The sequence below is a fragment of the Stegostoma tigrinum genome, chromosome 11, assembly GCF_030684315.1.
Source record: "Stegostoma tigrinum isolate sSteTig4 chromosome 11, sSteTig4.hap1, whole genome shotgun sequence".
Classification (NCBI taxonomy): domain Eukaryota; kingdom Metazoa; phylum Chordata; class Chondrichthyes; order Orectolobiformes; family Stegostomatidae; genus Stegostoma; species Stegostoma tigrinum.
The window spans coordinates 23,953,455-23,974,917 of record NC_081364.1 but is presented as its reverse complement, the minus strand read 5'-3'; the positions used below and the strand labels follow the sequence as shown (position 1 = coordinate 23,974,917).

Below are 21,463 nucleotides of genomic sequence, written 5' to 3'. Positions count from 1 at the left end.
CCTAGTTGTAGAAGAGGACAGTGTAAGACAGGCTGGTACACTAGAGGAGGTCCATGTTAGTAAGGAAGATGTGCTAGGAATTTTGAGGAACTTGAAGATAGATAAGTCCCCCGGACCTGATGGGATTTATCAGAGGATTCTATGGGAAGCAAGGGAAGAGATCGCAGGGCCTTTGGCAATGATGTTTTCGTCCTCCCTGTCCACGGCTATAGCGCTGGAAGATTGGAGAGAGGCAAACATCATTCCTTTGTTCAAAAAAGGGAATAAGGAAAACCCTAGAAAATACAGGCCAGTTAGACTTACTTCAGTGGTGGGCAAATTCTTGGAAAGGGCTCCAAGAGATAGGATTTATGATCACTTGGAAAGGCAGAGTTTGGTTCGTGATAGCATGGATTTGAGGGGTAGATCAGGCCTCACAAACCTTATTAAATTCTTTGAAGGGGTGACCAAACACATGGATGAAGGTACAGCAGTGGATGTGGTATACACGGATTTAAATAAGGCATTTGCTGAGGTTCCCCATGGTAGGCTCATGCAGAAGGTAAGGAGGCTGGGCTGAGAAGTGGCAGATGGAGTTTAGCCCTGAAAGGTGTGGGATGATTCATTTTGGAAGGAAAAACTTAAAAGCAGAATACAGGGTTAATGGAAAGATTCTTGGCAGTGTGAAGGAGCAGAGGGATCTCGGGGTTCATATCCACAGTTCCCTGAAAGCTGCCACCCAGGTGGATACAATTGTGAAGAAGGCGTTTGGTGTGTTAGTTTTAATATTTGAGGGATTGAGTTTAAGACCAATGAAGTTATGCTCCAGATATACAAAACCCTCGTTCGGCCACATCTGGAGCATTGTGTCCAGTTCTGGTCACCTCATTATAGGAAAGATGTGGAAGCGTTGGAAAATGTGCAGAAGAGATTTACCAGGATGTTGCCTGGAATGGAGGGAAAGTCTTATGAGGAAAAGTTGAGAGAGCTAGGGCTTTTCTCTTTACAACGATGAAGGATGAGAGGTGACTCGACCGAGGTGTACAAAATGATCGGACATCTAGATAGAGTAGGCAGCCAGAGGCTTTTTCCTCGGGTGGAGGTAGCTATTACGAGGGGGTATAGTTTTAAAGTGAGTGGACGCAGATACAGGGGAGACATCAGAGGTAGGTTCTTTACTCAAAGTGTGGTTGGGGTGTGGAATGCATTGCCGGAGAGGGTAGTGGGGCCGGCCTCATTAGGGGCATTTAAGCGGCTATTAGATAGGCATATGGATGATTGTATAAGGTAGGGGTAGAAGATAGATAGGCTTTAGGAATAGGGTAAAAGTTTGGCACAACATCGTGGGCTGATGGGCCAGTACTGTACTGTACTGTTCTATGTTCTAATTAAATCATACTACACAAGAGAAGTTTTTTTAAAGACTGGTAATGAAGTTGTATTCATGTAAAACTACAGATACTTGGGTTCCTATTTGAGTTAGAAGTGTATATGCTGGATACCATAAGGAAAATACATTTGGCCATAACTTATCATAGAATCCCTACAGTGTGGAAACAGGCCCTTCAGCCCAACAAGTCCACACCAACTCTTAGAGCATCCCAACCAGACCCATCCCCCTATAACCCATACACCCCTGAACACTACAGGCAATTTAGCAATCCACCTAACCTGCACATCTTTGAACTGTGGGAAGAAACCAAAACACCTGGAGGAAACCCACGTAGTCACGGGGAGAATGTGCAAACTCCACACAAACAGTCGACAGAGGCTGGAATCGAACCCAGGTCCCTAGCGCTGTGAGGCTGCAGTGCTAACCACGGAGCCAACGTGCCGCCCTGCCTGCTGACAAAAATCAATGGAGAGGCAAATCGTGCTGACTACAGTTAAGTGAAAATGCTACAGCAACTTCCAACAAAGAAACATTCACTGTTAGATACGGAATTCTGTCAGAAATGCACTGCTTTGTAAGTAATTTTTATTGAAACAACATTGAACGGTGTGACCTTTTCATACTTGCGCACTAGAAATAAATTAAAATTTCTACTTTTCAAACTTCTCGATTCCAGTGCCAAGTTCCATTTTTTAAAACAAAAAATGGTAAACATTAATTATTGCAAAACAACATTGATGTCACTGGAAGATAGCTATTTTTAATATGGAGTCTCAGTCCTTCAGACTTTCATTATTAAATGATTTTATAGATGTAGTTTTAAAATTCACTTTCTTTTTTCCCTTTTCCTTTACTTCAATGTTTCCCGCATTGTTACTCTTTCTGTATTTTGTGTGGAATTGATTTCACTTCCTTTGTAGTGTCTACTTGGTTAATCTTACAATCCTTCAATCTGATTGGTTAAGGAGATAAATAGCTGCTGGGTCTGTTTAGTTAGGTACCCAAGTTCCCAGCTTCTCCCATACTGTGTCACTATTTGCTTGTGTTTTCACTAACTATAGCACAAAATTCATCACAATTAAATGGGGAAATGTAACGTCTAACCATTTGGTGCCCTGCAACTGTAAATTATGACCTAAGGTTTCCATTATTCAAAGCAACTGATACATGGCAATTGTCACACAAATGACCACATGACTAGTTAAGCATCAGAAAGGTGAAATCTCCAGTATACCTTGGCATTTTCATTTCATTTCTGTTAACAACAAGTGGAACATAAAGAACATCAAGGTAGCAATTAATTGAAAAGCATCGAACAAAGACCCGGAGTTCTCGCATGACTTCTGTCTTGAAAACAGTTTATTCTGGGTTGAATCAAATTGAAAAGAGCTCAATAGATCAAGAAAATTGAAGTATTAGTGATCTAAGACTATACTACCAAGATTTGAATAATCACTGTCTTTAATCCCTTTACCTAAACCAGTCCTTGCCTATCGATCTGGTCAAGCTCCCAGGTTGGAGTGGTGAGGTTCTCCTAGTTTTGCTATCCCTTGTAAGCTGTAAACTGGCACGATTTAAAAAAAAATTGGCAAAGCTCATAGAAGTTAAAACTTTATCTGGTTTTAGTTCACTACCCTCCTCTCTAAAGTAGGCATACATGCAATGTGTGCACAAGTGAAGTGCAGAAACACACAGCATATTGAACTGTATGTACATATGGTATGAAAATGCATGATGAACTGCAGCTTTACTGAAATTTTAGCAGGTATTTAACAACTCCATTGCATCACAGGCTGTACAACTGTTATTGCAACATCATGTTAAAGGAATAGCTAGTTCCCAAAAATCTTACTCTGGCCCCAGTGATGTATGACACAGATCAAGTTATACCATTCTTCTGAAATTTGATGAAGCTGTAAACCAGCCTCTAGCATTTGTCTAAAATACATAAATTGCTCCTTTAGGGTTCAATTAAAACCAGATGTGGCTTAGAGAGTAGTAAGTCAGCCTAGCTTAGTGAGTAGTTCTAACTTGTAAGCAAAAAAATTCTTCCATAGAAGATGACATTACTTACTACATGAAGCCCAATAGTAACATTGGAGAAGAGCTGACTCTAACAACATTTAACCTGTGGTCTGCATTCTGCCACTGCATCATTAGGCTCTTTTCTCATTGCCCCATTCCTCTACACCCATATGCAGTCTCTCTATTCCAAGATTCTCTCTTGGTTTCCAAGGCGAGAAGTCTTTCTTCACTCGCACCTATGTTTGCAATTCACACTTTTTCCCTGGGTCTCGAACTGCAGGTCATCATTTTCTTCCTCCATTCACCTTTCTTGACTCTCCATCCTAGGACACAATTTTCTCACCTGTACCATGCAACAGATCGATACAACTAGATAATTTCCTACTCAGTGAAGCACGCTGTTGCAGGGTCTCTCCATGATTTATTCAGTGTGCACTCTCTCGCCCATTGATGCAGCATGGGCAGCCAATATCTCAAAATATTTTCCCTTCTTTCAGGAGTGTTCTGGGCAGTGATACTCAGAAGGTGGTATGCTGGGTAAAGACAACTGACTTTGTCAAGGCGAACTCTGTCCTAACATTGCTAGCGTAGCTTTTTGCAATGACGAGCTTTGCTGTACTAGCTAATAAATTCTAATCCCAAACAAAATCTTGCCTGCTCAGCATTTCTGTCGTAATATGCAATAAATAGTATTGCAAGTTTCACCTGGTGTGAGTGATCAAAGCTGTCAAGGTGACCTGGTCTTCAACATCTGTCATTACAAATGTGAAATAAAGTTTTTTTAAAAATTCTAATCTTGGAACAGATTACAAAAATGTTTTTTTGATTGAATGTAGTCCTTAAGCAGTGTGAATTTTGAGAAAAATCAAAAACTTACCAGCCAAAAATAAAACACTTAGAGCACTAATGCGAATTGGAACCTTTTGCTTTTTATTCTGAATTATGCAATTTGCTAAACAGGTTGAAAAAATGATGGCTCTCCACATGTGGAAGCAGTAGAGCAAGAACAACATAACTAAAGCAATTACCTCAGCAGCCTGTGTCTCTTGATGGAGAAGAGTCAGTCCTGTAAGATCTTCCAGGAAAGAATGAGATGAGTTGAATACATTTGCAAGGAACTGGAAACCTTCTTTTTCAAAGTGATCAAGGACCTACAAAGAAATAGAGTACATTAAAATTAGTAGAATAAATAGGACAATTCATAAATGTTGGAAAATAAATATTGAAAACACTTGTAGAGGAGAACCAGCAAAACCATGGCAATGGAGGACAGCATCCTGCTCCAAAGGTCAACCACCCAGCTCCTCTGGCCATCTGCTTCTTTGTTTTCCTGCAGAGTACCATCTAACAATCTTTTGTAACCTCATGCACAATGCTTCCTCAAAAACATACAGCATCATCAATGTAAAACATTAAATGCCCATGATTTGAATGCTTAATACATGAAGTTAGTGTTGTATTGTCTGGGTGATTACCTCAGTGGACAAAAATACTTTGATATCATTAATGTTCTTTTGATATCATTGGTTTTTCTCCGTTATCAAAGGTAGTAGTTTCTTGTGTATGCAGATCAATTGACAGTGCATTCTAACATGGCTGTAGACCTGATTAGATTTAATTTCATTGTCAGTTGTACTCAAAGAAGTACAGGAGTACATTGAAAAGTGCATAATGTTGCCACTTGGTGCCATCTTTTGTACCAAGGCACCTTTGTACCTAACATAGATACAAAGTAGTAAGAGGAGCAGAGCTAACAAGTTAAGCATTACCTTCACAGAGTAAATTTAAAAAAAAGAAAAAGTGTAATAGTTATTCTTCAAGTACTTAACTTAAAACAGAAAAACAACAGAATCAACTTAAAAGTTCATCAGTCTTTGATGAGTCCTCCACTTATCTCACTCTCTGGGAGACCTCGTCTGCCTGTTCACAATGCTACTGCTGCAGAGACTGGGGGACCTCTCTCATCGTTCACTCTTCCCCTATTTGGCTGCCATTCCATCAGCTGAAGCTGCAACCTCTCCAACCTCATCCTAGTGCCTCTGGAACATGACCAGGCAGGACCCACTCACACGCTGAGAGACCGGGCTGAGGCACCGCCACGAGCCGCCAAGAGACCAACTTGGGTGCCCTGTCTGGTTGTGCTAATGCCGCTAAGAAACACCAAGAGAGAAATAAGGAAAAAAAGGAGCGAGGGAGAGATAGATGGAATGGATGAGTTTTGTCCGAAGTGTCTTTTTCCATCACCATTTCGAAGAAGTGTCTTGGCTTACACAGCTTTCCATAGTGTGGCAAGGACAAATTGTTCAAATTTGTTGAAACTGCCTGGTTCTTCTAGGTTGCCTTTTGTCTTTAGCTGCCTGTATTCTTTGCTGTTCAAAGGAAACACCACTATTTGAGATCACCTCCCTAAATAGTTCTTCCTGTGAATCTGTGGTGGATTTGTCACATTTTTTGAAGTTTGCCTTCCATAGGTCTTCGAACTTAATTTTAGCCTATACCAAACTTAAGTCACGAATGAATAACTATGGGGAACTTTATCATCAGTTGTATGAACTGTACAAATATTCCATCTGAGTTGCACTCTGATGATGAATGCTTCAATTAAAGATATTTCTATTCTTTGAGACTTTGTACTTCTATGCCCATGATGCTCTGAAAATATGTGATTTCAAATTTGCCCAAATGCTTAATACGCCTGGAGTAGGTCGACCCAGTCTTGCAGACACGCGTGACATGAAGTATCACCACAACTTTGTTTGCAACAAATTTATTATTTGAATCTTGCTTCCTCCACAGTCTTCTGCATAAATGGGAGAATGCTGAGCTTGCTCTGGTAATTCTATTTGCTACATCATTGTTGATGCAGATGTTCCTACAAATAGTGCTTCCAAGATAAGTGAAGCTATCCATAGCCTTCAGGATTGTGTTATTAATAACTATAGTATGTGTGGTATCATCAGATTTTGGTCTTGGTTAGTGGAGGATCTCCGTCTTTCTTAACCTTAGGGTTTGAAGACCATTCTCACAGTTAGACATCAGGGTACAGCCATCAGAAAACAGCAGTTCCTTGCAAGTTCTGAATGAGACAGCAACGTATCTTTGATACGTTGGCTGAGGATTTTAGTTGTCTCAGGCGGAAAAGACTGACATCTGTTCTGAATTGGTTCTATATCCCAATCACATTTATGATGAATGAGCTGATTATAAGTCACAGTCCTTGCAGTGAATCATTAGGTAACAAATGGTATCTACTGTAGAGCCAAATTTGTAATACATCAGGATTATTATATACAAAAATATAAACACATCATTTTATAAGATTTAATTTCAGCTGACAATAGTGAATATGCAAGAGAGTAGTGTAGATAGGAAAGATATATAGTGAGGAAAAAGTATAATCTGCAAATGAAACAATTTTTTTTACTCCTTTAGATGTTGGGGCGGCACGGTGGCTTAGTGGTTAGCACTGCAGCCTCACAGCGCTAGGGACCCGGGTTCAATTCCCGCCTTGGGCGACTGTCTGCGTGGAGTTTGCACATTCTCCCCGTGTCTGCGTGGGTTTCCTCCGGGTGCTCCGGTTTCCTCCCACAGTCCAAAGATGTGCAGGCTAGGTGGATTGGCCATGCTAAATTCCCCAGTGTTCAGGGGTGTGGGGTTATGGGGGCATGGGTCTGGGTGGGATGCTTCAAAGGGCGGTGTGGACTTGGTGGGCCGAAGGGCCTGTTTCCACACTGTAGGGAATATAATCTAATCATGTCCAAATGTCTACTTTATGTTCCATGATTCAAAATCAAAATGAAATAACTCTTCAGGATTAACTAAAAAATTCCACTGGTCAAATGATTCACTGATACTAATTTTTTCACACTTTGAAATCTTTGTCTTGACAAAAATCAAGTTCCCTCTTTATTGTAAAAGATATAATTTTTCTGAAAGTTTAATTAATAGTATATTGATTAGCAGTTCATCAAACAAGCTGAAGACAAGTTGCCAGTTCTGGATTCAAATCTTCAGCAAATCTCAGGCAAGTGTCTACTTATACCTGACATGTTACACATTTGTATAGTCCAGTTTCTTCCCAGGCCCAAAAGCTTGGGCATTAGTCAGTCAATTGGGAAAATGAAGAGGAAATCCAATGCTTCCACCAAAGGTTTTAACAGCAAGAATTATACAAGGGATTGTCTTTTAGGATCAGATTACCTTTTCAAATGGATTAATAGCAAGATGATGTGAGTATAACATTTTGTTTTATTAAGAAACCACCACAAAATAACCATAAATGTAGCAATACAAATTAGTTTTGGAAATAAAATGTAAATCAGTAAGCAGCAATGAAATGATCTGAAACGTTTTATATCTTGAGGAATTTACGTAGATAAATAGGCTGAGTGAGGTAAAGAACTCCATCATTTTAAAGTTCTGTGAAGAAATGAATTGTGGAAGGAGTTTATACAATGGGCAGAATCTTCCCAGCCCTTGCAATGGCTTGAGCAATCGTGAGTCAGTAGAGGAACTATGGTGACATTGGAAATGAGATTCTAAATGTCAAGGAAACATGTCCAATTTTTCCATTCAAACTTTTAAACAGTAGGATGAAAATCTTGCTAGAGTGGAAAATAGTCTATGTGCACACATTTACTTCTTGCTATTCCATATATTAACTCCTTTTTCTGCAATTTGCTATTCTCCCAGTCATCAGAGAGATACTAGATGGTGACAATTCCTGGCACTTCTGCATGTTGGCTTTAGCTTGCTACTTGCTCCTCTGGGCTTCCATTTTGGCCGCCATTCCCCAGTATCTCGAGGACATGCTTCATGGGTAGTGGCCACCTGCATCCAATGTCCATAGAGGAACTGGATATACGCTATCATCATCATAAGGGCACATTTAGGGCTGACTTAGAATTCAGCTCATTTCAATGCTATACTTTCAAGTTAACTGACTCTTTTTATTGCAATGCTACTCTGCTGCCAGGCTGCTTTGGTGTGAAAGGACAGCCACTCATCTCACGCATTGCAGCAGACTGCATTGCAGGGCTCTTGCATTCCTAGCAATCACTTGCTTTGCACCTGCTTGGATGCTCCAAGGTTCTCCATCTTGCTTTTTAGTAGTTTGCTGCCTCATTTAGAACTTGCTGCCTCACGACGTCTTGTCTTTGTCAGCAGGGATCAGTCAAGGGGATGGAAATGCTGCTGATCAGCACCAAGCCACTTCTGTAATATACTGCACTATATCAACCAGTGGCCGTGTCTCAAAGTCTAAGAGGTGTAAGTCCTCTGTCAAGTCATGTCATCCATTGGGGTTATTGGCACAGTAAGTCAAGCTATGAGTTAATATCTGTGCATGGCTTGGACATAGTCCATTGGTCGCTTGGGCAGGGTCCGGGAGTTCAGTGTCCTTACCAGAAAAACCATTCTGGGGAATAATGGTAAGCCAAGGGTCTGGAAGCCATCCTCCCAAGACAGTCAGGGAAGTAAGCCACAGTACACAAAGGCAATCCAGGTCTCAGACGACAGAAGGGCATGGAGTTGATTTACTCTTACCTTGGCTTTTGATTTTGGATGAGATTGGGGGTGGGGTAAATTGGTGAAGGCTTCAGTAATCTGACTGCACTTATAATTTCCCATTACATTAAATGACATTGAGTCTACCGCATATACAGTCGTATATTATCGAAACAGACCCTTCCCATCCACACCAGCCAGACATTCTACTCTGTTCTAATCATTTTTGCTGGGATTTGGGCCATATCCCTCTGAACCCTTCCTATCCATATACCCATCCAGATGCCTTTAAAGGGTGTAATTATACCAGCCGCCATCACTTCATCTGGTTAGTCGTTCCATACATGCACTGTCCTCTCTGTGCGAAGAAGTTTCCCCTCAGGTCCTTTTTACATCTTTCCTCTCTCACCTGAAATCAATGTCCTCTAGTTTTGGACTAGGAAAAAGACCTTAGCTATTCACCCTATCCACACCCCTCATGATTTTATAAACTTCTATAAGGCTACTCCACAGCCTCCAATACTCCAGTGAGAAAGGCCTCAGCTTATTCAGCCTCTCCCTATAGCTCAAACTATCCAGTCCCAGTAACATCCTTGTAAATCTTTCTGCTCACTGTCAAGTTTAACAACATCCTTCCTATAGAAGGAAGACCAGAACTGTACTCAAGTATTCCAAAAGTGGCCTCACCAATGTCCTGTACTGCACAACATGACATCCCAACTTCTATACTCAATGTTATGACCAAATACGTCAGCACAAGGTAGACTATGTCAAAGACTTGCATGCAGGTATCCCATGCACTTCTAGACAGAGGCCTCCATGACTCCTGTACAAAGTAGTGTATTAAATGGTCATTTGTGTATGATGCAACTAGTGACTGGTCAGATAATTGAGTAACTATTGTGTTCCCGATATTTCCCATGTCTGTCCATTGGAATTGTGGCCAATGGATCCAGCCAGACCAGGGGTAATCATCACTGAGACTGTGGTGCTATAAAGACACAGCAAAATGAAGGAAAAACAAATGTATCAGCAAGCCAAGGACCAGCATGAACATCTGATGGCTGCTGAACACTCCCATATAAAAATGAAGCAGCAGAAAATCCACTCAGAACTCAGATGAAATGCAAGTGGCCTACAGTCTATTGTCAATAATGCCGTTTTCTCCAGATGACTGAAGTGTAGTGCCATAGTAGGCTGAGAATGCGCCCAAGAACATTGTCGCAGAGCTGCTTCATCTTTTGGAATGAGACTTGAAACCTGATGGGGTAGGTGGACATCCTATCCTGGTGGCTGTTAAGGTGGCAGCTGTGAGACACCTATGGGACTGGCTGCTTCCCAGAAGCCACTGGGGACCTGTATGGGATTTCTCAGCCCACACCCCACAAATATATCAAGGTTGTTATTGATGTAATCTGGGACAGATCATACCACTTAGTTCGATTTCTCCAGGATGACATCAGTGCTATAGTCTGGGTAAAAGGTGTTGTAAACATTGCTGGGACGGTGATTTTATAAACTGTACGCACATTGCATTGAGAGCACTATATCATAATGAGGCTGACTTCATCAACAAAAAAAGGGTCCCATTCAATGTACAGTTCATCTCTGATCATCAGTACCACACCTGAGAAGTCTGCACCAAGTACACTGAAAGTGCCATTATGCCTATAAGGGCTGGGTGCCTTATAAGGATGGCCAGTAGGAGACCAGATCTACCCTCTGCAATCACTATCCATTTTACAATCCCAAGTCTGATGCTGAGTGCAGCTCCTTTGCAGCCCATACTTCCACCAAAGCCACTATGAAACAGAGAACAGCACTCCTGAGAAGGGGTTCTGATGTTTGCATCATTATTCCTTTGCCTTGCAGTGCAATTCAGAGAGTGTGCACCTTATAATTCTCCAGTCACGCAGGGCACAGAATGTAAGCAGGAAAAGAGGGGATATGATGGATGGTGAAGAGTGGGGAGAGCAGCAGTAGTCTTCCAAGGAGGATGATGACAGCACTGAGAATGTCGAACGCAACCTTCAGCAGGATAGAACAATGCAGTGTTTGGTGCAACAGGCCAGAAGAAGACTTAATTGACACCTGCTTCCAATCAATCTCAGTTGGTGGAAGTCATCATTCATTGCCTGTAAATTTGTTATTGCTCCAAAGGCAAGAAGCACCTGTTTTGTCCCAGAAGCAAATGCAGCACTTTTTGGTGTTTGTTTTTTTTTTCTTTCCTTTTCCTGCTGATTTCAAAAATAGTTACCATTATCAACTATTTGAAGGCTTTCCAAAATGTGCTGTTCCCACATTGAATAACAACAAGATGTTATGCAATGCTGGGTGTAAGGGAAAGAGTAGCTCTCCTTCAGGCAAGGCTCTGGCACAGTATGACATCAAGAACTAGGGGTGTCTATGGCTTCATTTTCATAGCTGCAGCTAACATGACAGTCGATCCAAAGTATGATGATGTGAAGCTGCAAGACATTCATAAATGTGTTCTTCTATTTCCAACGAGGAGTTATTCATGTCCCGGCGCACCCTCAGTAGCTTTTCTGTTTCTTTTGTACAGCATATACTGTGAAAGGTTAACAGTCTCTGGCAGCATTTGACTTGGTGCACAGCTGAGCTTTAAATGCGGTGCCAGCAACAGGAATCTGAGAACATCTTGTCAGTGCCGAGTCCTTCTGGTGCTGGTGAGGGCAAGCTAGAGCAGTGCCATAGAGCAGCGGTGTATACACAATGAGGTTGGCAGTGGAGAATTGCACAAGTAAACTTGAAGATTATTCATGGAAAGAAAGTCCTATGAAATTCCCTGAAATTGGCACTTAGCCAATTTTTGGTCATGTTCAATCCAATAGATTTTAGTGGAACTTGTCTTCAGCCTTCTTGATAACAGTAATTCATTGGCCTCATCTATAAAAATCACACTTGGAAACCATGCAAAACCACATCCTCATTTCTTTCTGAAGTTTGCTCATGTCCCTACTCTCAACAGAGATATCAGGTTTTATAAAAAATATTACCTTATTATCTACAATAAGGGTGAAATTAATCCAATTTGTCTAGCAGGAATGGGGCTGGTGTGTTGCTAAAAACAAATAGGTAACCTTGATCCTTTCACATTATTTCTTTTTTTCATCCTTTCGATTGATGTAGCCAGACGAACTGCATGGCCTAAAACAAACAGCGGTCTCAAGAATGAAAGTGTTCCATAATGTGTCCAAAGATGTGCAACTTAGGTGGATTGGCCATGCTAAATGCGGGGCTATGGGGATAGTGTGGGGGTGCTGGGTCTAGGTGGCATGCTCTTCAGAGGGTTGATGTGGACTCATGGCTGAATGGCCTCCCTCTGCACTATAGGGATTCTATGATCCTCTGTCAAAAAGACCCAAATCATGTTTTAACTGCAGTCAGAGTGAGGAAGCTGCTTCGGCATTCTTCCTGAGCTGAACTAGGTCTGCAGAGATGAAAGTGATCCTCCAAGCTAAGAGGAAACTTCTCCTTTGAGAGGCCAGCAACAGTAGGAACGTTCCTACCTGTTTCATAAGAGAAGCCACAGCTTCCCTCAATCCAAAAGATGTTCCTTTAATTTCTCTTGGTACACGCCAACAGCCTCTAGTTACTCGGCCTTTTTAAAACGCATTCAGAAGACGCACGTGCTACTTGCTGGACCAGCACTTATTGACCACCTTTAATTGCCCTCAAGATGATGGTGGTGAGCTGTGTTCTTGAACCACATGCTCCAAGTAAGGATAGTGCATGGTGTGGAGGGGGCATTGCAATTAGTTTTGCTCCCTTATACATCTGCTACACTTGTCCAAGATTGAAGACACAGAGAGTTTGGAAGGTATTGTCTCAGGAGTTTTAGTGAATGTTTACAATACAGCTTATAGATAGTACACAATGCTTCCACTGCATATTGGGAGTGGGGGGACTAAATGTTGAAGGTGAAGGATGGAACATAAATAAGCAGGCTGCTTTGTCTTGAATGGCATGGAGCTTCTTGGAAGTTGTTGCAGTTACACGCCTCTGGGCAAGTGGAGAGTATTCCATCATAATAAAATGTGAGGCTGGATGAACACAGCAGGCCAAGCAGCATCTCAGGAGCACAAAACCTGACGTTTCGGGCCTAGACCCTTCATCAGAGAGGGGGATGGGGGGAGGGAACTGGAATAAATAGGGAGAGAGGGGGAGGCGGACCGAAGATGGAGAGTGAAGAAGATAGGTGGAGAGGGTGTAGGTGGGGAGGTAGGGAGGGGATAGGTCAGTCCAGGGAAGACGGACAGGTCAAGGGGGTGGGATGAGGTTAGTAGGTAGCTGGGGGTGCGGCTTGGGGTGGGAGGAAGGGATGGGTGAGAGGAAGAGCCGGTTAGGGAGGCAGAGACAGGTTGGACTGGTTTTGGGATGCAGTGGGTGGGGGGGGGAAGAGCTGGGCTGGTTGTGTGGTGCAGTGGGGGGAGGGGACGAACTGGGCTGGTTTAGGGATGCAGTAGGGGAAGGGGAGATTTTGAAACTGGTGAAGTCCACATTGATACCATATGGCTGCAGGGTTCCCAGGCGGAATATGAGTTGCTGTTCCTGCAACCTTCGGGTGGCATCATTGTGGCAGTGCAGGAGGCCCATGATGGACATGTCATCAAGAGAATGGGAGGGGGAGTGGAAATGGTTTGCGACTGGGAGGTGCAGTTGTTTGTTGCGAACTGAGCGGAGGTGTTCTGCAAAGCGGTCCCCAAGCCTCCGCTTGGTTTCCTCAATGTAGAGGAAGCCGCACCGGGTACAGTGGATGCAGTATACCACATTGGCAGATGTGCAGGTGAACCTCTGCTTAATGTGGAATGTCATCTTGGGGCCTGGGATGGGGGTGAGGGAGGAGGTGTGGGGACAAGTGTAGCATTTCCTGCGGTTGCAGGGGAAGGTGCCGGGTGTGGTGGGGTTGGAGGGCAGTGTGGAGCGAACAAGGGAGTCACGGAGAGAGTGGTCTCTCCGGAAAGCAGACAGGGGAGGGGATGGAAAAATGTCTTGGGTGGTGGGGTCGGATTGTAAATGGCGGAAGTGTCGGAGGATAATGCGTTGTATCCGGAGGTTGGTAGGGTGGTGTGTGAGAACGAGGGGGATCCTCTTGGGGCGGTTGTGGCGGGGGCGGGGTGTGAGGGATGTGTCGCGGGAAAATACAACGCATTATCCTCCGACACTTCCGCCATTTACAATCCGACCCCACCACCCAAGACATTTTTCCATCCCCTCCCCTGTCTGCTTTCCGGAGAGACCACTCTCTCCGTGACTCCCTTGTTCGCTCCACACTGCCCTCCAACCCCACCACACCCGGCACCTTCCCCTGCAACCGCAGGAAATGCTACACTTGTCCCCACACCTCCTCCCTCACCCCCATCCCAGGCCCCAAGATGACATTCCACATTAAGCAGAGGTTCACCTGCACATCTGCCAATGTGGTATACTGCATCCACTGTACCCGGTGCGGCTTCCTCTACATTGAGGAAACCAAGCGGAGGCTTGGGGACCGCTTTGCAGAACACCTCCGCTCAGTTCGCAACAAACAACTGCACCTCCCAGTCGCAAACCATTTCCACTCCCCCTCCCATTCTCTTGATGACATGTCCATCATGGGCCTCCTGCACTGCCACAATGATGCCACCCGAAGGTTGCAGGAACAGCAACTCATATTCCGCCTGGGAACCCTGCAGCCATATGGTATCAATGTGGACTTCACCAGTTTCAAAATCTCCCCTTCCCCTACTGCATCCCTAAACCAGCCCAGTTCATCCCCTCCCCCCACTGCACCACACAACCAGCCCAGCTCTTCCCCCCCACCCACTGCATCCCAAAACCAGTCCAACCTGTCTCTGCCTCCCTAACCGGCTCTTCCTCTCACCCATCCCTTCCTCCCACCCCAAGCCGCACTCCCAGCTACCTACTAACCTCATCCCACCCCCTTGACCTGTCCGTCTTCCCTGGACTGACCTATCCCCTCCCTACCTCCCCACCTACACCCTCTCCACCTATCTTCTTCACTCTCCATCTTCGGTCCACCTCCCCCTCTCTCCCTATTTATTCCAGTTCCCTCCCCCCAACCCCCTCTCTGATGAAGGGTCTAGGCCCGAAACGTCAGCTTTTGTGCTCCTGAGATGCTGCTTGGCCTGCTGTGTTCATCCAGCCTCACATTTTATTATCTTGGAATCTCCAGCATCTGCAGTTCCCATTATCTCTGAGTATTCCATCACACTCCTGACTTGTACCTTGTAGATTGTAAGCAGGCATTAGGGTGAGGCAGGAGATGAGTTTTAATAACCACAGCCTAGCCTCTAATTTGATTTTGTAGACGCAATATTTATATGGAGGACATAATGACATAGTGGTAATGCTTCTGGGCAAGTAATCAGCTATTGCTCTAGGAATGCAGGGGAAAGTCCCATTGTGCGAGTTGGTGGAATTTACATGCAATTAAGAGGTGGAAATTGGAAGCTATTCACAGTAATAGCGACCATGGAACAATCACCAATTCTTGCTCATTAAAGTTCCTTTAGGGAAGGAAATCTGTCATCCTTATCTGCTTTGGTCAAATGTGAATCCAGACCTTCAGTAGTCTGGTTGCCTTTTAACAATCCTGAGATATGGCTTCACTCAGTTTAAGGACAATTAGGGACAGGGAAGAAAAGCTGGCCTTGCCAGTGCACATACATTCCATATAAAGCAAAAATGGCTCGTCCAGTTCAGTTTCCAGCCAATGATATCCCAAGAATGATGATAGCAGGGGATTCAGTGATGGTAAGGTCATTCACTGTCAAGAAGCAACTGTTATATTCTCTCTTGTTGGAGATAGTCATTGCTTGGCAACTGTGCTATTTGCTACCTACCAGCCCAAGCCTTGACGTTATATATGGTCCTGCTGCATTTTCTGAGGAGTTACAAATAGTGCTGAGCATTTGCAATCATGAGTGAACATCCTCATTTCTGACGAGATGATGGCAGGAAGGTCATTGGTGAACAGGCTGAAGACGGTTGCAATTATTTAGCTTCCCCAAGGAACTCTTTGTGATGTCCTGGGATTAAGATGATTGACTTCCAATAATCAAAACCACCATATTTGATGCAAGGTATGACTCCAATCAATGGGAGACTTGCCCTGCATTGCCATTGCTTCTGGTTTTGTTGGGGTTTCTTGATGCCTCATGGGGAGGCAATGGCTTAGCAATATTATCACTGGGCTATTAATCCAGATACTCAGGTAATGTTCTGGGGGTCTGGGTTTAAATCACATCATGGCTCATGGTGGAATTTGAATTCAACAAAAAAACAAACCTGAAACTAAGAGTCCAATGATTATCATGGAACTGACAACTGTCAGAAAAAAACCCATATGGTTGATTAATGTCATCCTTACCTGGTCTGGTCCATATGTGACTCCAGGCCCATAGCAATGTGTTTGACAATGCCCCCTTGGCAATTAGGGACGGGCAATAAATGCTGGATTAGCCAGCAATACCCACATCCTGTAAATCAGTTTAAATAAACTCAATATCAAGCTGCCTTGTTGTCAAAGGCAGTCACTCTCACCTTACCTCTGGTATCCACCATTTTGTTTTTGTCTATGTGTTGAAACAAGATTGTAATGACTTCTGAGCCAAAAGATCTTGGTGACCCGAGGCTGTGTCAATGAGCAGGTTATTGTACTGCATGTCCTGCTTGATAGCACTGTTGATGACTTCTTTCATTACTTTGCTGGTAACTGTGAGTAGCCTGATGGGGCGGTTATTGGCTCTCGCATTTTTTCCCTGGCATTTGTGGACAAGAGATACCAGAAAACATTTTCAACACCATCAGGTAGATCCGAGTGTTGTTACCAGGCTGGAAAGGCTTGGCAAAAGCTCAGCCAATTGGTGAGCACAAGTAGCCTTCACACTGTACGGATCCTATGATGATGATCCTATGATGATGTAGCCTTCTTGGTATTTAGCGCTTTTAACCATTTCTTGAAATTCCATACCTTGAACTGAATTGGCTGAAGAATGGCATCTGTGGGGGACCTCACGTGGAGGATCAATTTGGCCCTTCTAGCTGAAAATGGATACAAATGCTTCAGCCCTCTCTTTTACACTGATGTGCAAGGCTCTCCCATCATGGAGCGTAGGGATATTTGAAGAACCTCCTGCTCCTATGAGTTGCTCAAGTGACCACCATTCGCAGCTGGACATGGGCAGGATTGTAGAGCTTAGATATGAACCATTGGTAATGGGTTCATATCACATGCTATTTATACTGTCTATAATACAGGTTGTTGTGTGTTGGGAGCTTCAGCTGGATGACATTTTATTTTGAGCTATGTCTGGTGCTGCTCCTGACATACAGTCCTTCTAACAGTCATTGTATGAGAACTGACTGGCAGCACACTGAGGAGATCTGCAAGTTAAGTTATTCTGAGCCAAAACCACAGGTTTGTGAGCGTTTCACACTCGTGACACTCTATCAAGAACCTGTCTGCTACCTACACTGAACCTATTCAGCCGTAACATGAAAACCTGCCTGAATTGAATCATGACAGAATGTTGCATTACAGTGCAGGCCACCTTCAGTACTGTTCTAGAGTGTCAGCAGCAATTGTGTGCTTTAGAGTGAGAGTTCAACTCGTAACTTTTCACATGAGGCTGGCAACCTCAGAACGAAGATATTTCCCTCACTTAGGTTAACACCTGCAATCCAGAGTTACTAATTATGCATGCTCAAGTTACACATCATCTAACAGGTGACCTTGGTAAAAGAATGTACCCAAAATACTTTTAACGCAACAAAAAAATGCCTGGTTATGGAGGGCCTGTTTTCTCAGTTCACTTTCTTCCACAGCACACTCTCAAGTTGGTGAATCATGCTTGGTTAACATTCCAAGGCCACCAGCAACCTTCCAGCACAACAGCCCAATTGCCATTTCTTTTTAAGTGAGTGCTGTCAGTCTAAATGCTGGCAAGTGCTCAAGCCTCATCAAACCTGCAGTCAACGCCCACATCCCACTGATAGGCACAACAAATATTTTTATTGGTAAATTTCTCAATCTTCTGAATTACAAAAAAAAATTAAAGGATAGCTTATGATTGATGTACAAACGATCAAAGCTGGCAGTTCTTATGCAAATACACTTTTAAGAAATTTACTTAGTGTAGTGAATGCAATAAGACATGGCAAGGACTTCCCAGAGCCATTATGAGATAGAATGTAATACCGACTATGGTATTTTCACAGGTGACCATCTTCAGTGATCTGTGGACCCGCACACCCAGATCTCTCTGCATATCAATACTCCTAAGGGCTCTGCCATTCACTGTATAGTTTCCACCTGTACTTGACCTTCCAAAACGCATCTTCCCACATTTGCCCGGATTAATCTCCTTCTGCCATTTTCTGCCTATGCCTCCAATTGATCTATATCCTGCTGAATCCTCTGATAATCCTCCTCACGATCTGCAATGCCACTAATATTTGTGACGTTTGCAGACTTACTAATTAGACCAACTAGGTTTTCCTCCAAATCATGTATACAGATCACGAGCAGCAGTGGTCCTAGCGCTGATCCCTGTGGAACACCACTAGTTACAGGTCTCCATTCTGAAAAGCATCCCTCCTCTGTTACCTTGTCTCCTATGACTAAGCCATAGGAGACAAAATTCGGCAATGGATTATGAAACAGATTCATTTTCACAGAACCTTGTTCGACTTGATTATCTGGTGAGTTTGTGTTATATTCAGCTCGGAGCATCCCATCGTCCGAAGTCAATGGCATTAGATTTATACTTTGGACAAACACATACTTAAAATTGCATCTGTCATGGATTATGTGGATTTAACAATTTCAAGGCTTAAGCATTGTTCCTCAGTCTAACATTTACCCAAACAATTTCATCCCCTCAAAGCTTGTGGTCTTGGTTTTTGGAATTTTTACAACCTGTACAGCACACTTATATTAATTATAATTATTACCATATACTTGTATGTCTCAGCTAAAAATAATAAATCTAATCACATTTGCTAAAGTCTACATTTGGATAAACTTCAATTGGAGTACCCCGTTGGCTGAGCTGCTCAATGCTCCATTTAATACAGCATGGATCCTTGTTTAGACACAGATGTGGGGATCTGCACGTTGGGTTTGAATTGGTAGCAGCTGAATGCAACAGTAGTAGTCACCCTCAACAACAAAAAATTTCTGGGTTCAGCTTCATTACACATACCTGCAATTGAATCAGTATGTGCTAACGCCTCAAATTGGTGGCTCATCCACCTTGTAGGAAATTACACTCTGCTTAAGGTCTCAAAACATCAACAGTTTTCTTTTTTAGTTTAAGGGGAGAGAACCACTCTCAGGAGTTGGCTTAATACAGTTCTCAAGTAATCAAGAACAACCAAATGCTTTGGTTTTCTGACAACGTTGGTTCCACAGTATCAATGCCCTTTATTTAAATCTGACATTTGTCCTGCAGGAGAACAATGGCTCAGAGTGTTAGAATCTGCAGGATTCCATCCTTTTTAGGTAGACTAAACAGCCCCTAGCATGTGCATATTGTTGGTTTTCACAACCCACTCCTTCATTTGCTGTTTTAATTGCCATGATCCATAAGTGGGCATCAATTTCCTTCACCACTGCAAGAAATTGGATTCAACATGCCACTGTCAGCAAAACTCCATTTTAATCCTTGTTCCCATTGATCAATCTCCAGGTTTGTCAAACGGTTCAGAGTGGAGGTTCAGAGTTTGACATGCAAAGTTCACAAAGATGTGCTATGACTCATTCTTAACCAACCAAATGCTAGCTCTGTAATTCCCTTACAGAGGTTTACTGAGAGCAACTTTGGGAGAAGCAAGAAATTGTCAATTCATTAAACCACCTATTTTGCTAAGACAGAGGCTGGCTGATACGCATCCTCTGTTGAGGAGGAGCAGATCAGGGTCCCGCACTCACCAATGATAATTATTGAGCAGAATAGATTGCTGAAGGCACTAGCAGGACTGGCAGATACTAAGGCAACAGCAGTGTGAAATATTGAGTACCTTTTCCACATCAAGGGAAAATAATGGGAAGAGAATCATAGATTGATTCCTAGATCCCTATAGTGTGGAAGCAGGCCATTCGCCCCAGAGAGTCCTTACTGATCCTCTGAAGAGCATCCTACCTAAACGCACCTCCTTCTCCTATCTCTGTAAACCCTGCATTTTCTATGGGTCTGCCTAGCCGGCACATTCCTGGACGCTATGGGTAATTAAGCATGGCCAGTCCACGTAACCTGTATATCTTTGGACTGACAGAGGAAACCCATGCAGACATGGGGAGAATGTGCAAACTCCACACAGACAGTTGCCCGAGGCTGGACTAGACCCTGGATCCCTGATGCTGTGAGTTGGCAATGCTAATCAGTGAGCCACTGTGCCACCCGAGAAGAGAAGCTTGAGCCCATGATATTATTGGAGAGTTCACAAGTGCTGATAGAGGGGGCTTACTGAACATAATACGAACACTTCGAGGAAACTTACAAGATAAAAATATTGTTTTAATGAAATACACAAGTAGAACATAACATTTGAAATCTCTTATTTGACCTAGGGTGTGCATATACTCCATTTTCCCAATAAAAAAATCTATTTGAAACTATTTCTCAACAGTAAGTAAAAATGTTTACAATTGCCTAAAGCAATAATCATTTGGACAGGCTGACGTAGTGCAAACGGCCAATTTACAACAGGGTCCCATGGTAAAGGGGAAAAATAAGACATTATTTTCTGGGCTGTCGCCTATGAAAATAAAACACAACTAATATTTAGTGTGGTATTAATAACAGCTTGAGATAAGTGGTACACCAGAAGAACACTTTGGTGGCAGTTACAGGGTGACCTGGGAGAAGGTCTCCCATTCACTCAGCTTGAATTCGATGCTTTGGGAGGGTCTGAGAAATAGCGAAGAAAAACAAACAATAATAAAAAGTGCTTCTAACAAAAATCTGTGAAAGCCCTGTCCTCCTGCAACCTATAACAAACAAATTTATGACAGCATTAAAAGATACTATTAAAACACACACTGAGTTGGTTTCAAAATTAGAAGCATTTATTTGTTACACAATTGAAAAAGGAGCTTTGCAAAAATAAACACTTTAAACTCAGTTTGTGTTGCTTTGAAACCATTTCTTTGAAAGTCTGAGTGTGAAGAAACTTACCACTGGTGAACATGCTGTGCACTTGTCAAATGCTAAACTTGCTGGTAGGACATTGTCAAATCTTGACAAAAAGCCACGGATCTAAAAGAAGGGGGAAATTTTACATTGATCACAGGTTTATAAAGTATAGTTCATTGCTGCAGCTGTAGGGTCCACAGCCAATGATATAAACAGAAGGGATTAGCAGGTCCAGAACTGCTACTTTTCTCCACATGAGCCTGATAATTTAATACCCCCTTTTCCCTTGCTCCTCACATACTTCAATAGTCCTGCTTTTGAAGAGCTGTGGTACATGGTTATTTAACCTTTTTTTAAAATTGTTCATTGCTATCTTGTTGACCACTGGAAGTAGAAACCA

General features: G+C 43.0%; 1 protein-coding gene across 4 annotated transcripts in view; it reads right to left on the bottom strand.

Annotated features, from left to right (window-relative positions):
• The window catches only part of atg7 (ATG7 autophagy related 7 homolog (S. cerevisiae)), a 148,240-nt gene that overhangs the window by 62,174 nt on the left and 64,603 nt on the right, over window positions 1–21,463 (bottom strand). For all 4 annotated transcript variants that reach the window (XR_007249249.2, XR_009446490.1, XM_048547879.2 and 1 more), the window contains 2 exons: window positions 21,106–21,186; window positions 4,426–4,548 (listed from right to left, as the gene is read on the bottom strand). Coding sequence is in view for 2 of the 4 variants with exons in the window: in XM_048547879.2 (XP_048403836.1) it covers window positions 4,426–4,548; window positions 21,106–21,186 (204 nt within the window). In the remaining 2 variants the exon portion in view is untranslated. The remainder of the gene's footprint in view (window positions 1–4,425; window positions 4,549–21,105; window positions 21,187–21,463) is intronic.